Source organism: Aricia agestis, chromosome 20 (genome assembly GCF_905147365.1).
Source record: "Aricia agestis chromosome 20, ilAriAges1.1, whole genome shotgun sequence".
NCBI classification, from domain to species: domain Eukaryota; kingdom Metazoa; phylum Arthropoda; class Insecta; order Lepidoptera; family Lycaenidae; genus Aricia; species Aricia agestis.
Window position 1 is genome coordinate 7,041,109 of NC_056425.1, and position 17,492 is coordinate 7,058,600.

The window sequence follows — 17,492 nt, forward strand, 5'->3', positions numbered from 1 at the left end:
CTCTACCTGCAGTTGTAGAGTTAGATAATAGATATACTATTTCTCATTTTAAGAGGATACACCAGGGGCGAGAGAAATTGAAAATAGGTATTTGAAAATGTATTGCTGTCTCACCAATCCCAAGTCTCCCACCGCAGAGCGCGATAGAGACAATACGACGAAAGTTCTAATAAAAGAACAGAAAATCTTCGATTCGTTGTCCGCTGATTCCTTCTGCAAAACTTAACCGATTTAAGTACTTTTTTCATTAAAAATTAAAGCAGGTTGTTTGAACACAGGAAAATCTTGCCATTTTTTTGGGTTTTTGGACGTTCTTATCTTTTTTAATAATAAAATTATGGAAAAAAATAAAACATAGGGACATGCTAATAGTGGCCATAGATATTCAGGAAAAAAATCATAACTCTACCGGCATTATCCGGGGAGGAAACAGGGGACAACGTTTGTATGAAAAAAACGGCGGTGTGGATTCCTCTTAATTGGATTTTGTGTTGTACCTAACAGTTGACATAATATAATACAAATTTTAGCAACAAAAATAAAGAAATGAAAATATGTGTTTGCATCATAAAGTTAATATACCTATAATTCCGCTAGGTAGGTATATTAACTTAAATATACCTTTTTTTTTAAAAAAAAAAAGGTAAGTATATTAACTTTATGGTTTGCTCATAGATAACAAGCTAACTGCAGATTGACCGCGAACGATATTATAAACATAACAATCTTTTCTTTCTTCTCATTTATGTCTTGAAATTATCAATTTTATAAAATTGGTAATTTATCAAGATATTTTTATCATTTTCTTAGTCCTTTTTTTAGACTTTGAGGGATGAATGGGCATTCATCCTAAATTTGGGCACCTCAATTCTTCGTCACCTGTAAAAATAAATTAAAAAGAGATTAATCAATTTCAAGTTGTAATAACCGGTAATTTGGAAAGGATATCCTACCAATTAAGACTTCAAAGTCAGGATAATGATAATGTCACCAATTTTATTATGTTTTTTGCCTTTTTGTGTTTTTTAAAATTAAACACTTTTCTTTATTCTTTCGACTTTTCTTAAGAAGCGTCATACTGCTCATACATCTTTAGTTATTGTAACAGGTGAAAAAATACTGAAATACCCCAGATGTCAATAAAGATTTTCCTGCTATAACTTTGAACGGTTACCGATAATCATAAAAACAACTTACTTACAGTATTTTCTACAAGACACATGCCTTGTATGTCATACATTTACATACAACTAAGGCTTACGAATGCTACTTACAATGACCTACTTTAAATCCGATTATTCGTAATCAAAACCTCTGTGGTGAAAAAGTCTTCGTTCATAAATACATAATATATATACCTACTCAGATTTCTTAAAAGTTTAGTCGATTCTTTTTAATATTATTATGTATGAAAATCAACAAATATTATTATGAAAAACAGTGTAGTAATCTTAAAGTGGGGGGTTACTTTAGGGGGTGCAGTTGCCAGTTGGTCCACCGGATCCAGAATGTTTTTTTGCAAATGAACGTTTTTTTTAAGTGACAGCAATGATAGTAATTATATGAAAAACTCAACGAGTGACAAGAAATTAATTTGATTTTGGAATATTCGTCCAACAAGATCTCGTCCTAATGGGACGAGTTACAAAATCTACAAAATCTCAGGAAATACATAATAAGTATATTATATCCACAGACTAGATTATTCCAATCAATGATATATTTTTAAACTATAATAAGTATTTTAATTATGAATCTAAACAAACCATATTTTTAAACACGAAAAATACTTTTTATTAAGTACTTATACTAACTTTTTTGTAATGAAGTAAGAATAAGAATGGATTTATTTTTAGCATCACACAATACAAGTAGTAAGTAGTTAGATATTAGTTTTACATTTTTAAATTATTATTTAATGCATTAAAAAAACCTGCACTGTACTCTAGTCTGGGAAAATAAGAAACAATTATTTTTCGGCCAGTATAGGGGAAGGACGATCATTGTTCAAAGCATGATGTAAGATTTGCCTCTGAATCATGTAGATGCATAATTAGAATCTAAGTGTATATGTTACGGAAATTAATAATACGAGCACATCCGGGGCTATCCACATTTCATGTCGACAGCCCTGGATTTATAAATAGGCCGTTATAGGCCACGGCTAGGGTTGCCAGGTCGCTAAGCCGTAAAGCCGGACAAAGTAGTTAACTTAGACGGAGATATTTTGTATAAAAAAGCCGGAAACCCTACTATTGAGTACTTAAAATCTATACTCTCAGACCTCAGTATAGCAATACGAACGGCAGCGCGTGTACAAATCTTATGTTTTATTAAAACATTTTAACATCTTATTGATAACATTTTATAGGTTATAATATACTTAATTTATGTTGTAGGATTTTCATATAAAATTATAATATATGTTCAAAGCTCTACAAAAGCTGGACTTCCTTTAAATTCAGCCGGACACGCAATCAAAAAGTATGACTGTGTCCGGTTTTATCCGGACGCCTGGCAACCCTAGCCACGGCCGACGGCCTAGGGACAGCAGGGTCCTAAAAGGGGGCGGCAGCGTGACAGCGTCCATAGAGGCCCTACAGATTACGTACCTAAATATTGGGGCGGCGGAAATAAAGTGGCCTACTCGCATAAAAAATATAAATTCGGCACTGCATCTAGATGCAGTGCCTTTTTAGGGTTCCGTAGTCAACAAGGAACCCTTATAGTTCGGTCTGTCCGTCTGTCTGTCTGTCTATCCGCGGCTTTGCTCAGAGACTATAGGACCTATAAAGCTGTAATTCGCCATGAATTCACATATTAATGGTGCCGACAAAATGGTATATAAAATCTTACAAATATATTTTTTTATGGGGATCACATCAAGCGGGGATGAATTTTTTTTTCGCGGCCACCCCATTCGTTGGATAGGTTTTTTAAAAAGTATTATACGAGTATTCATAGATCATTTTCCGATTTAGGGATCCATTTGTGAAATATGAAGTTTTAAAGTGGAAAAAATCGTCGTTATCAAATGACACTCGAAAACTGTGAGACGTGGGAGAGCCATGCTTCGGCACGAATGGGCCAGCACGACCGGAGAAATACCACGTTCTCACAGAAAACCGGCGTGAAACAGCGCTTGCGCTGTGTTTCGCGGAGTGAATGAGTTTACCGGAGGCCCAATCCCCTACCCTATTCCCTTCCCTACCCTCCCCTATTCCTTTCCCTTCCCATCCCTACCCTCCCCTATTACCCTATTCCCTCTTAAAAGGCCGGCAACGCACCTGCAGCTCTTCTGATGTTGCGAGTGTCCATGGGCGACGGAAGTTGCTTTCCATCAGGTGACCCGTTTGCTCGTTTTTCTCCTTATTTCATTGAAAAAAAAAACTGTTAGTATTATAGTTTAGGCTAGAATAAAATATTTACTTTTAATTAGAACTTAGTTTGTTCCTAAAATTGGAGAATTAAAACTCAACACTAATGACGCGACACCATTGTGTTTTCAGCAACATGTCCAGGAGCGGGAGGGTTTTGGCACGAAAAGATAAAAGCTCACAGCAAGGCAATGATTGGAGATAGATGCAAAGTGTAAAAGACAAATTTGTAGTAAATTTTAGGAGCTTTCATTATGTAGCAGACACTTTTTCTCTACAACGTACCGTTTTAGCAATATGAGCAAAAAACTAAAAATATTTAAACTTTCATCCCCTTTTTTATCCACTTAGGGGTGGAATTTATTAAAATCCTTTTTTAAGGGATATCTACGTCATGATAACTTTATGCATGCAAAGTCTCAGTCCGATCGGTTTAAAATTGACAAAGTTTCATACAATCTTTCATCCCCTATTTTAACCCCTTGGGAGTAGAATTGATCAAAAGCCTTTCTTACCACATGCCTACGTCATGTACCTGCATGCCAAATTTCAGCCCGATCCGTCCAGTGGTTTGGGCTGTGCGTTGATAGATCACCACGTCAGTCAGTCACCTTTGAGTTTTAGATTTATCAACAAGCCTAGCAGAAATTCTAAATACGTAGGGAATGTTCAATGTAGTGATAGACAACAGATGATTTCCAAATTATTTTTACTATTGTGAAACACAAAATTCTAGAATATTTTTAAAGTGACGTTACACGACATTCTAAATTCAAAAACAAATCCGTGACGTGGCGAGTGACGTAACGATCTTAAATAAAACGATGAAACAGTTTTTATTCCTTAAATAAAACAGTTTTTTGTAATGACGTGTCCCTGTAGAAGAATGCAGCTGTTAGTTGCTTTTTGAATATGTTATCTATACTATTGATATTATAATTGGGAAGAGTTTGTTTGTTTGTTAGTTTGAACGCGCTAATCTCAGGAACTACTGGTCCGATTTGAAAAATTCTTTCAATGTTAGATAGCCCATTTATCGAGGTAGGCTGTAGGCTATATTTTATCACGCTAAGACTAATAGGAGCGAAGAAATAGAGGAAACTGTGAAAAAAACGGGGGAAATTATATGAGAGGGCTTATTTGAACGCGCTAATCTCAGAAACTACTTATCCGATTTGAAAAATTCTTTCAATGTTAGATAGCCCATTCATCGGGGTAGGCTATAAGCTATATTTTATCACGCTAAAACTAATAGAAACTAAGAAATAGAGAAAAATGTGGAAAAAACGTGGGAAATGATATGAAAGGGCTTATTTGAACGCGCTAATCTTAGGAACTACTGGTCCGATTTAAAAAAAAATTGTCAGTGTTAGGTAACCCATTTATTGAGAAAGGCTATAGGCTATATTTTATCACGCTAAGACTAATACGAGTGAAGAAATAGAGGAAAATGTGGAAAAAACGGGGGAAATTATATGAAAGGACCTATGTGAACGTGCTAATCTCAGGAACTACTTATCTCATTTAAAAAATTCTTTTAATGTTAGATAGTTCATTCATCGAGGTAGGCTGTAGGCTATATTTTATTACGCTAGGATTAATAGGAGCGAAGAAATAGAGGAAAATGTGGAAAAAACGGGGGAAATTATATGGAATTTCTTATTATCTTATGAACTACTGGAACAATTTTTATGTTATTTTTATGTTACTATGCTAACGCGGACGAAGTCGCGGGCAACAGCTAGTTATTTAATATTTAAGTATATATTAGGTCTTCATTGTAAATTATTTAATCGTTTTCATTACTTTCAATGTTCCTAACGGCTGCACTCAGACTTCAGAGAGGTTTTCAATAAAAAGTTTGACAAAATGCATGTAATGGGGCTTAAATATTAGGTTGGGGAAAAAGTTTCTTCGCATTTTATATAAAAATTCAAAAGGTTTTTTTATAAAGTTTATTTACAATTGACTAAAGTATATAAGTAGGTGTCATATTGTTCGATAACTTTTTGCTATCTTGTTGGTAGGGACATGATCCCATTGCTATATAAATTTTGGGACTTCTGATGAAAAAACTGCGACAAGTGGTTTTGGCAGTCCTGTTATGATGTCAACCTGACACTGCCTAAGGAATTCTGCAGCGACCGAAACAGGTGGAAATGTGAAGGTACAAGGTCAGGACCTTTGTATTAGCTCCGTGGTCAGGACTATACGGCGAATACATTAACACCTCCTAGCCAAACTCCCGTAAGTTTTGCTGAGTGGCTAAAGATGTGTGAGGTCTAGCGTTATCATGGTGAAAAACCACACCCGTTCTGTTGATGTCTTCAATCGATGGTCCTGCCTGGCGGTAACAGCTCATAATGAATAATGCCTTTCCAATCCCACCACGCCCACAGCATCAGCTTGTTGCGAGTTAACCTGGGTTTCGCCACAGTCTGTGAAGCCTGACCGGCCTTTGACCACGATCTTTTTCGCACGTTCTTGTCGTACGTGATCCACTTTTCATCACCAGTTACCTATCAGCTTCTTCAAAAATCTTTCGGTTTCATTACGTCGTAATCGTAATAAAGAATCACAAATGAGTACACGGTTCATTAGGTTTCTTTCAGTGAGCTAATGAGGCACCCAAATATCGAGCATTTTTGTGTAGGTTTTTTTGAAAAGGTGTAATAAAAAATGGAATTTTTTTTTAAACTTTTAATGGCGTGATCTTGTTAAGTATGTTTATATCAAGGGCTCCACGAAGTGAAAATTTTTTACGAAAATTATTTAAACATTTTTTTAATGTACAATGAGGACGGAAGTTCGAAAAAATTTCGTTAGTAACATTTGTTTAATTTGTTGAAAAATTAACTTTTAAGTTAAATTTCCAACGGGAGCGAATTCTTTGAAGTTTTCGGAATACTCCATAAGTTTTTTAAATTTTTTAATTAATATTTAATACCTTAAAAAAATAATTAGTGTGACGTGCTCGGTTTTGAAGCCGCGCGCGCTACCTAAAAATGCCGCGCGGAGGCCTACTTTCAGCGTTAAATTAAAATAGGCATGATGACTATTTTTTTTTCTTATCGGTAATTGAAAGACACTTAAAAAATAGAAACATTGTTGAAAGAATGACTCTGATAGCTTAAAAATTCACCAAGATATGACAATTCAAATATCTCATAAAAAAGACCTGCCCGAAACGCTCCATACAAAGTGCTACGAAAGTATGACGTCAGTCTTTCGTAGTTTGTACACATCGCTTTGTTCGACATGTATATTAAATATTGCGTTTATGAAAGTTGTTTCGTAACAAAAGTTACTTTTAATTGCATAAGTTATCAAATTGTATACAAATATTAAGAAATTTAATTGAAAAAAAAATCGACTTGAATATCCAACTTAGAATGCGCATAACAAAAAAAAATTTCCACAGCCGAACATATAACCTCCTCCTTTTTGGAAGTCGGTTAAAAATATAAATGCTATCAAGCTGAAATTTTGGGAACACTTATTTTTTACCGTGGTTTCTTTATTTTATTAACAAAATTCGCTAATCTTTGACCTTGTCATCATCCCTATTATAAATAATAGAGATAGAATTCCGGGAGTCGGGAGTTTTTTATGGAAATTTCCTCCTCTTTAAGAATATTTTAGTTTCGGAGTTTTTAATAAAAATCGTAATACTTACCTTTTTTTTGCAACCTAATTTGCTTATAACTTTTGCAATTTTTGTGTGCTAATACATGCTTCCGATAATTTTTTCTAGACGTCTTCCCAAATCTAATGAGCTATCGCACGTATTTTTAAGACCCTTATCTCTATATTTCGCCATTCTCAACTTATCGCTCAGACTACTAGACTCTAGGGCCTGTAGCGGTAGCACGGCGACCAGCGGAAATGCGAAAGTATGGACAAACTGTGGAAATAAACCTAAGGTGCCGTTCCGATCTTTTTTCGTTCCGAAAAATTCAATTAAAATGCCACTTTATGACACACTATAGTATATGTCATAATGTAGGATATTATTTGAATTTTTAGATCTATAGTCTGTCATAAAGTGGCTTTTTAATTGAATTATTCGGAACTAAAAAAGATCGGAACGGCACCTTAAGTTTGTCTCCACAGTTTGTGACTATAGTCTGTCATAAAGTGGCATTTTAATTGAATTTTTGGGAACGAAAAAAGATCGGAACGGCACCTTAGGTTTATTTCCACAGTTTGTCCATACTTTCGCATTTACGCTGGTCGCCGTGCTAGCACTACTGGACTCTACACTCTACTCTACGCCCTAGAGTTTTCTAGGATCATCAGGGCTATAGCTAGAGTCAGATTTGAGGTAGGGTAGCATTGGTTACAGCCTTACAAGTTACAGGTAGGGCCACGGAGCTCTATATTAGTTCCATGGGTAGGGCCGAAGTAAAAAAATTATCATAATTGATTGATTTTCTAGGGTTTTGATATTTTAAGGTAGGGCCATAAAGTTAATATATTCCGAGCTAGGTATATTAACTTTATGGGTAGGGCATTGTGATTTTGGGCATTACCCCCCAATGTCCCCCTCTAGGCTGTAGCTAGCTACAATCATCGGTGAAAACTGACAATTGACAGCTTTTTCTTTTATTTTTTTCTTTTTTTTTCTCCCAATGTTAGGCACATGGTATAATAATTATTATCTTTAGCCCCAATTTCACCAACGACTGTTAAAGTTAACGCTCGAATGAGTATCACGTTACCTCTTTCGTTTTTCTTATAAAATGAAAGAGAAGACATGACATTTTAACAAGCTGTTAACACTAACAGACTTTGGTGAAAGATCTTATTTTCTTTATTAATTTATTTAGTTTTTTAATTTATTGATTTAGTATGCTCTTAGTTCCTAATTGTATTGTCCACACTATATTATTGTGAGGTCACTCATTGGTCCCAGCAGAAAATCAGTGCAGCAACTTGCTGCTTATGCTGAGCTAGGGTCCATTTTTGTGAGATCACACAATATAATGTAAATTAAGTATTGTACTGTGTCCTGGTTTTCTCGTCCTTTGTAAATATTGTGTTGTGTGATGTGCAAAATAAACTTTTCTTATTCTTATTCTTAAAACCTTTTCACCGATGATTGTGTCATGACTCGCGATTCATGACTCGAGATTATTATATTTTTTTTATGTACCATCGAGGAAGTTGATTCCTATGCAATTGACAGACTAACGTTATTCGGTCGAATATGTCAATTCAATGTTATTTGTGACCTGTCAGCTGGGTTTGACGTAACGCAACCAAACTACTTAGGTCCCCGATTTGCATAGGAATCAACTTCTCTTATAGGACATAATATTCCCCATAATATTATTATAAATGCGAAAGTGTGTCTATCAGTATATCTGTCTCTTACCTCTTCACGCTTGAACCACTAAACCGATTTTGATTAAATTTGGAATGGACATATTTTGAGTTCCGGGAAAGGACATAGAACACTTTTCATCCCGGAAAAATGTACGGTTCCCGCGTGATTAACGAATTTCCGCGTAACGGAACAGGTGTCATCTAGTAAAAATCTATACTAATATTATAAATGCGAAAGTATCTCTGTCTGTCTGTCTGTCTGTCTGTCTGTCTCGCTTTCACGCCAAAACTACCGAACCGATTGTAATGAAATGTTGTATACAGATAGTCTAAAGCCCGAGAATGGACATAGGCTACTTTTTTACTGGAAAAAATGGGTTGTAAGGGGGTGAAATGCGTAATTTTTTTCAAATTAAGTTAGTTCACACTGCACAGCTATTTTGATTTAAGGGGTACCAGGGTTTTTTTATAAAAGCTTTTGACACAAATTTTGTTGACATCGCGCGCTATAAACTGAAGTCCACGCGGACGAAGTCGCGGGCTACAGCTAGTAAATCTATATCTGATGGACGTGGACATGTTATTTATGCCTTAAAATATTGATTTAAGTTTGAACTCGATCATAAAAGTGCTGTTAAGTCGGATATAACCGTGGGTTGCACAAGACCAGCTTTGCCATTTTAAGGCATCTGTGGGCGAAACGCTTTTGACTCACGCGCCCACTTTATGCAACAAAATTAATCATGCCATATGACTTTCATTAGTTCAATTTTAATGTTGAATTAAGAAATTTTAAATAAATCCTCATTCGAAACTTTATCTATCTATATACAATATATCTTCTTATATACAGTATGTAACAAAAATAAGTGATAATACTTTAGGGTGTGCACATGTTTTTTGTAGAGAGTTAACTGTGAAAGTAGCAGCGCTGAAAGACGATTTTTTTTTCACTTTTGTATGGGCAAGGGCCCGAGCGTCACAAGTTTCCCCATACAAAAGTGAAAAAAAATTTTGGTCTTTCAGCGCTGCTACTTTCACAGTGAACTCTCTACAAGGAACACGCACACACCCTAAAGTATTATCATTTGTTTTTGTTACACCCTGTATAAAAATGGATTTTCAAATGTGTTAGTCGCGCTAAAACTCGAAAACGGCTGAACGGATTGGGCTAATTTTTTATTTTAGTCTTAAAATATTCGTAGAAGTCCAGGGAAGGTTTTAAAGTGGCACAAAGTTCTACTAATAGTAATAATACTTTGTCAGGCATTATAATAATGAACACTATCACACACAGACAGGCCAAATTAATAACACCAGTTTTTGGATTTGGTGTGGGGTTAAAAATTGTTTAAACTTTTATGAATTTTATTTTATGGGTTACAATATTTCCTATTTAATGACATACCTATACTTTATTATTTATTTAAATTGCTAGATGACGTCCGCAACTCCGTTGCGCCAAAATTCGTTTATCGTGGGGGAACTACTACTGCATTTTCCGTGTTGAAAAGTGTCCTAGTTCTTTCCCGGATGCTATCTGTAGCGACATCTAGATTAAACTTAATGAAACAACAGTAAATGTCGTGAAAAGCGCCATCTATGGTAATTTTAATCACCTAGGTCGTGTGCATTTCGAACTCGGTATTCAAAGGTCGAAATGTTTTATTATCCAACCAACAGATGTCACTGATACATTGTTAGTCGATAAGTAGTTGATGCGTCAAATCACTGCGCAATCAAGCACGGAAATAACTAACAGCTGTTCTACAATATTCCGTCGGACTCGAGCGACTCAGGAGGTAGTTGCGTACGAATGACCACGCAAACTTTCCTTGGAAGTGCATTGTTTGTATAATAGTAGTTTAACAGTATTCTTATTGTTAGCTATTTTGTGTGCAACAATACAGTCGAAACAGTATTTTCGTTTGCGTGTGTCGAAATCGTGGCGTTATCTGTGATCCATGAGATGTTGTGACTTGTAATGTTTACCAAAATTCATTCGTTGTTGTGACCGAGACGAGTTGAAATGTCTCGAGACGTGGACGGGAGAGATTAGTGTTATGTCGATAGAATCTCTACTTAGATAGAAATTTAGTTAGAGACAATAAACGATTCCTAGAAAAGATGTCGAATACGGTACCGACGAGTTCCGCTCTGAGGGCTTTGGCCTTAGAGTACAAGAGCCTGCAAGAGGAACCTGTTGAGGGGTTCCGAGTGAAGTTACTTGGTGAGGACAATTTGTTTGAGTGGGAAGTCGCAATCTTTGGACCACCAGACACGTTATATCAAGGAGGATATTTCAAGGTTTGTAAATTATACATTGTAATAATATCAAGTAGGTACCTAATGTGTGTGAATTTAGATTTGCGAATAAATTCGCACTAATACACTTTCACAGAAAAGATAAAATCATGTCTAAAACTCTTAGAAAAACCATTTCAAATAATTGTTACTATCATGCCAAAAAATGCTCAGAATCTACTTTCATTTGGAATGTAGCCAAATTATAACAAACTCAGAAATACTTACTAAGCTTGTTTATGAAAAAAAGGGTTTCCAAAATGAGGTTTCTATATTTGAGTAATATTCTACCCCCCACGTTTACAACTTTCATTTTTAATTAACAGCACAGAATTAACAGCAATTATTGACAACCAAACTTAGGGCTGGTTTACACGTATTAAGTTGATAAGTAGTTAACTAAATTTTAAGTTATTTATTGCATGTAAACATAAAATGTAGTAGCAAGTAGCAAGTTAAAATTTAGTTAAGTACTAAACATAATAGAAAATAGTCAAATTTCTAATTTCCTAGAAATTTGACTATTTTCTATTATGTTAGCAGGCGGGGCTTGTCACTTGACACATTTTGGGCAGGCACTTCAAATTAAGTTAAAATTTAGTTACTACCGTTACTACTTATCTACTTAATACATGTAAACCAGCCATGGGCATACTGAGGGGGGGGGGGGCAGCTGCCCCCCCTGGATCATGTTGACGCCCCTACTATGTATATAATCTAGTACTTTTATATAGAAAAAATAAAAATTAAGAACAAATTTTTGCCATTTGTTTGCAAACAATATTTTTACAACTAAAAATTATTAATTTTTTATTCAATATAAACACCTGGCTTATGAAAAATCTGATTTGCCCCCCCCTGGCCCAGAACCTGGGTGATTTGCCCCCCCCCCCTGGCACCAGAACCTGGGTAATTTGCCCCCCCCTGGCCCAGAACCTGGGTACGCCCATGAAACAACCATAACTGCCGCACTCTGGAACATTGATTTCTTAAATGTAATTAAATCCAAAATTTTGACTTAAGCCCCATATCTGTCAAACTCTTCATTAAATGGAAGGTTAATCATAATTATATAAATGTCTCTGACCGCCGTACTCAGAGACATTTAATTACGATTAACCTTCACTTTAATGAAGAATTTGACAGATATAATGTATCAAGGCTTATGTCAAAATTTTGAAATTTCATTTAAGTACATAATTAATGTTCCACTCTAAGTGCGGCAGTTAGTAAGTAAGTATTCTTTTTGTTATATAATTTTTTAGCTTACTAATTTATTAAGTGTACTAATACAGTAAATATACTGTAAATACAAAAGTATTGTAAGTAAACAAACTCTTTTAAACTTACTTTTGGTCTTACTAAACTTCACAGCGTTTCATAAAACAAAATGCATATTTGCTGAAATTATCATCATATGATACCATGTTTATTGTCTTTTATGTAAACAAAATATCATGATAGTCCAGTGCATTGGCATGCAGAAATTACAAAAGTCTCTTATTATTCATTCCGCTCCAAGTGTCAACAAAACTTAAGTTCCCAGTTTAAATATCTGTTCTTCACAAGGCAATAAAACAACACATCAATTTGGTTGAGTTTGATTTTTTAGAATGTTTTAAATACAATAATACAACAATATATTATGATACTAGAGTAATATTTAAACCTGCTTCGCAAATCCTTCTTGGCTCTTACGGTTTAGGTGTAGGGGATTTTCTGTGTTGGACGGATTCAGGATACTTCCTCTTAGAACGGCTGATGGCAATCCGTAGGTGGGTAGGATGGTGCTTCTTGCCAACTAGTGCCACATACCCCCTGGCTTACCTAGGGAACTTCCCTACCATAAACAAGGTGTGAAGCATTTCCTCTGCAAGATCAGAAATAGACTAGTCTACAGATGACATTGTTAAACTTTTCTCTGTATGTAACTTTGTCTGATCTGTAAACAGTCCTGGCCACGGCCTAGAGGCGATGGCATCCTTGAGGGTCAGAAGAATTTGTACAAGGAGCAGTGGAAATAAAGTGACCTACACTCATAAAAAATTTAATCCCTCACTGTCTGTAAAAACATGTTTGCAATTATTTGAAGACTTTACCTGACGTCTCACCGACCCCAGTCCCCATACTCATAAATAATTTTTTTATGTGGAAAATAAAAAAATATTCTTTTGTTACAGGCACATATGAAATTCCCTCCAGACTACCCATATTCTCCGCCCACGATTAGGTTTTTAACAAAAGTATGGCATCCAAATGTTTACGAGGTAAGTAACAATATTTTCATTGTATTTAAAGTAGCCTTGGTTACAAGTTACAACTACAAAATAGATTTGAAATAGGCAAATAATAAATGTGATTAATAAAAAAAAAATGTATGTATTTAACATAATATAATATTATACATGATACACTAAAAAAATACCATCCTTTTATACTGAAAATCATCAATGCCTAAGTAGAATTTTCTTTTCATAGAAAAAAAGTGATTTTCTTAATAATTTTCAATCACACTTCTAGTTTTGCATGCATATCAGCACTTTAAATAAAACCCCCCAATACTAACTATACAATACAATGCTTTGTCCTCGTCTATCAAGTGTCTTTTCCAATTTAACAGACGACAAAACATTTTTATTTTTTGCATAACTGCATTGTTTTAATATATTTTTTTATTACTTAATGTATACCCATTGCCAATGTATTCTAGTAGTTGCTAATCTATACTATACTATATATAATATTATAAATGCGAAAGTATCTCTGTCTGTCTGTCTCGCTTTCACGCCAAAACTACTGAACCGATTGAAATAAAATTTTGTACACAGATAGTCTAAAGCCTGAGAAAGGACATAGGCTACTTTTTAACTGGAAAAAGGGGTTGTAAGGTGGTGCTTATGCGTAAATTTGTTTAAATTTAGTTAGTTCCAAAACTCATAACAGATGGCGCCAAGAGTCGCCTAGATGGCGCTATCGCTTGCTCATATGTGTTTCTATAAGAGGTGGTACCATGTTGGACTAAGATTTTCGATTCTTTCGATTGTTATACACGTTATCAAATAACTCACCTACCAACTTAGATATCAGAAACAACAGCATACCAATAATAAATACTAAATAGTTTATGGGTAAAGCTAAAGTTGTGTAATGCAGCTAAGTTGTGTAAAGCTAAACAAGTTTTAAAATTTGGTTTAAAAAAGTTTAATTATGTAAAAAAAATATATTATGTGCACACTACACGGCTGTTTTGGGTATTTTGATTTAAGGAGTACCAGGGTTTTAAAAAGCCTTTGACACCAATTTTGTTGACACCGCGCGCTATAAACTGAAGTCCACGCGGACGAAGTCGCGGGCAACAGCTAGTGTCACATAAAATATTAAGTATCATGAAATATGCAGTTTAATGCATAAAATATGTGCAGTAAAAAACTTGTGTAAATGATCTCTATTATAATTACAATAGAGTTCAATTTTCCACGTCAGTGTAAGTTTGCAAACATAACCCAGTTTACAAATAGATACAATGCCTGCTTATAACCAAAAAATATATAAATTTCGAACAATAGCGATTGTGTGCTCGTTTGGCTGCAAATTAGGAATGAATATCTCGATTTTAAGTCATGGTCGTTTAGGTCATGGATGGTCTTCGTAAAGTTTAAGTTTAATCATATTATTATATCTGAGTGCGGCTGTAAGAAAAAACTTTTTTTTTTTTTTTTTTTAAACTAATTATTATTTTTTAACAAAAAATTACACCCGAAATCCAAGGTGAAAACATAGAACTTAGCCGGTACCCGTAAGGTACTAATTATGTATTCTGTGCCGGTACCAACTTCAAAAGAATGAAAATAGAGTACAATAAGTTGAGGTTTAGTCGAATTTTGAAAATGGCACTAATGAAGAATAAAAATTATTTCATACTTTTTAGATCATTTTAAGAATATTGTTTTTAACTTGGATTTCAGGTGTAATTTTTTGTTAAAAAATAATAATTTTACTTTTTTTTTAGTTATCTACACGGCCACAAGGCTTTATATGTAGACAAGCACTGCGAAAGTTATAACGCCAATGGGGATTGTCCATTTTTTTTTAAATTTTGCTCATTACAAAAACATTTCGAGGAATAACGTCAGTGATCGTTTTTCTGTATATAAACGAAAAAAATACCCATTAGTTACTTATATTTTTGAACAAATACGTTTAACCTTTGTTTGACCTTCAATGGCGTTAAATTAGCAATAAATTCGACCAACATTACGTTTCGAACTTTTGGTAAGCTTCTCGTATCAGCTTTCACATAATGAGAACTTGCATTTGACGAACCAGCCATTATAAATAAGATTAAAAGGAAATTTAAAACATATGCAGAGGTCAATTGGCGGCCGATGATGACGTCAGAGCAAAACTTTAAAAATTTATTGAGAAAAAACTAGCCAATGAATTTCAAAATTATTTAATTTATATTCTTAAAATACCCTATTTTAACGAAAAAAAATATAAAAAGTAGGTACATGTGATTTTTTTTGACAATGCCCATTTGTCACTAAAATATGCAATTAATCATGAGTTCAATTTTTTTTCTCCAACTTTTGAAAAAAAAAATCTCTGACTTCATACTAATCTGACCTATACTTCATAGGAAAATCGTTATTACTCCTAAACTATCTGACTTAGAGCATTGAATTAAAGAATTTATGTAAGACTAGCCGTCCCGGTGAACTTCGTGTCACTTTAAAACCTTCCCTGGACTTCTAGACTAAAATCAGCCCAATCCGTCCAGCCGTTTTCGAGTTTTAGCGCTACTAACACATTTGAACATCCATTTTTATATATATAGATGAAAAACTCTTCTATCTTTTTAAAACAAAAAGAACCAGTTTAATGCGCTAAATTTTTTACAAAAAGCCATTAATTAAAAAATACACATTTTTTTGTTCTTAAACTTTGGTTTTTCTATATTTAATTCCATGAAATTTATAACATATTGCCTGTGTAAGCGTAGTCCACAAGCTTAGCTATCAAATGAGACCTTTTTTTATCTTCATAGGATTAGTGTGAAAGCCCGAGAAAAACTAAAATGGCTGCCATTTTACAATCGTGAGAGAAATAAAAAATTTGAGAGCCAATTTGTCGATAAAATATACCATAGATTATGACATTAAAGGATCGGACACCGGTGTCGGGACACATTGTATATGTTACGCTCAAAGACCGAAAACGCTCGTGAGCAAAAAAAATAGCTCACAACGCGTTGTGGTCACTGTAATTTTTCTTGATTTGTTCTTGATTAATAAACGTCCATAGGTATGGAAGATATTTGAATTACCACGCGTACAACAAAATATTTTTTCTTTTACTAAATCACTGCCTAACGTGTTTATCATTATTATATTTTATAAAATATCTACAGTTCCATACTATCCGTACTAAAGATATAGGATATATCGTTAAAGATATAAGATATTAGCTGTTAGCTCGTTTAAAGATATAAGATATTTTAATTAAATAGTTGATAATCCTATCATATTCACAGTATTTTTAGTCTTCAGTGATTTAAACACGCCCGTGTATCGCAGCCTTCGCAGGCCGCAGCGTTATAAAGATTAAAGATGCATTAAGAAATCTAGAAAAACTAGGACATCTTTCTTGTGCTAACTGGCCCGTACACGAGTGTCATAACTTTGCTTTCTAGAAGTTTAAAATTCAGAGAGAAAATGCTTAAGAGCGGGCTGTCAAATTTTGCTGTGTTTTCTAATATGTAAGTATTACGATCCCGGAAGACGATTGACTTAAATGAAATTGAGATTTATTTAATCATTGTATATTTATCTGATATTTAGGGAACCGAAAACACGATTTACTTATTTCTACCCGATAGTTTTATTTTTAGAAATTTCATATGAATCTCTTTATCTCTCATTCTGGGCTTTTTAACAAATATCTGTTACACTTATTGAGTTACTATCATTAAATAACTTGCACTACTACAATCAGTAATCACACACTTTATAAAATAATAGCTAAAGGAAATATTGGTATTGTTCTTAATTTTTAAGTAATCATCAAAAACATTTTTAGGACTTACGACCTTTACTTTCGTGCTATAATACGGAAACGGTTATTACGCGATATTGTTCACTATAAGCTGCAGCGTAAAGCCATAGGCACAGAATATATATTAGTAATACCAACAGATTTCCCACTAGTGGAAACCCGTTTAAAAAATAACAACTCATGCTGCGATACTATAAAGTTCAAATTCCGACCGCGCAGTGCTAGGTGCCTACATTTATATTTGCCTACATGTGCGCTCCCTTTCTATCGCGTAAGTGGTACCTTTTCTGACGAAATCAAGATTGTCACCTTTTAGAAAATAAAATAATCTTCTCTTAATTACTAGAGCTACTAATAGCAAACTTTTTTATAGTAATAATCAAATTTTTTATAGTAAAAATACATATTCTGTGACAAAACTCTGAAATG

At 34.3% G+C, this 17,492-nt stretch overlaps 1 protein-coding gene across 1 annotated transcript in view; it reads left to right on the forward strand.

The window, feature by feature from the left end:
• The first annotated feature begins 10,437 nt into the window (after positions 1 to 10,437).
• Positions 10,438 to 17,492, forward strand: part of LOC121737341 (ubiquitin-conjugating enzyme E2 R2) — a 28,252-nt gene continuing 21,197 nt past the window's right edge. The window contains exons 1-2 of the mRNA XM_042129005.1: positions 10,438 to 11,012; positions 13,190 to 13,276. Coding sequence (XP_041984939.1) covers positions 10,833 to 11,012; positions 13,190 to 13,276 — 267 coding nt within the window. The 5' untranslated portion in view covers positions 10,438 to 10,832. The remainder of the gene's footprint in view (positions 11,013 to 13,189; positions 13,277 to 17,492) is intronic.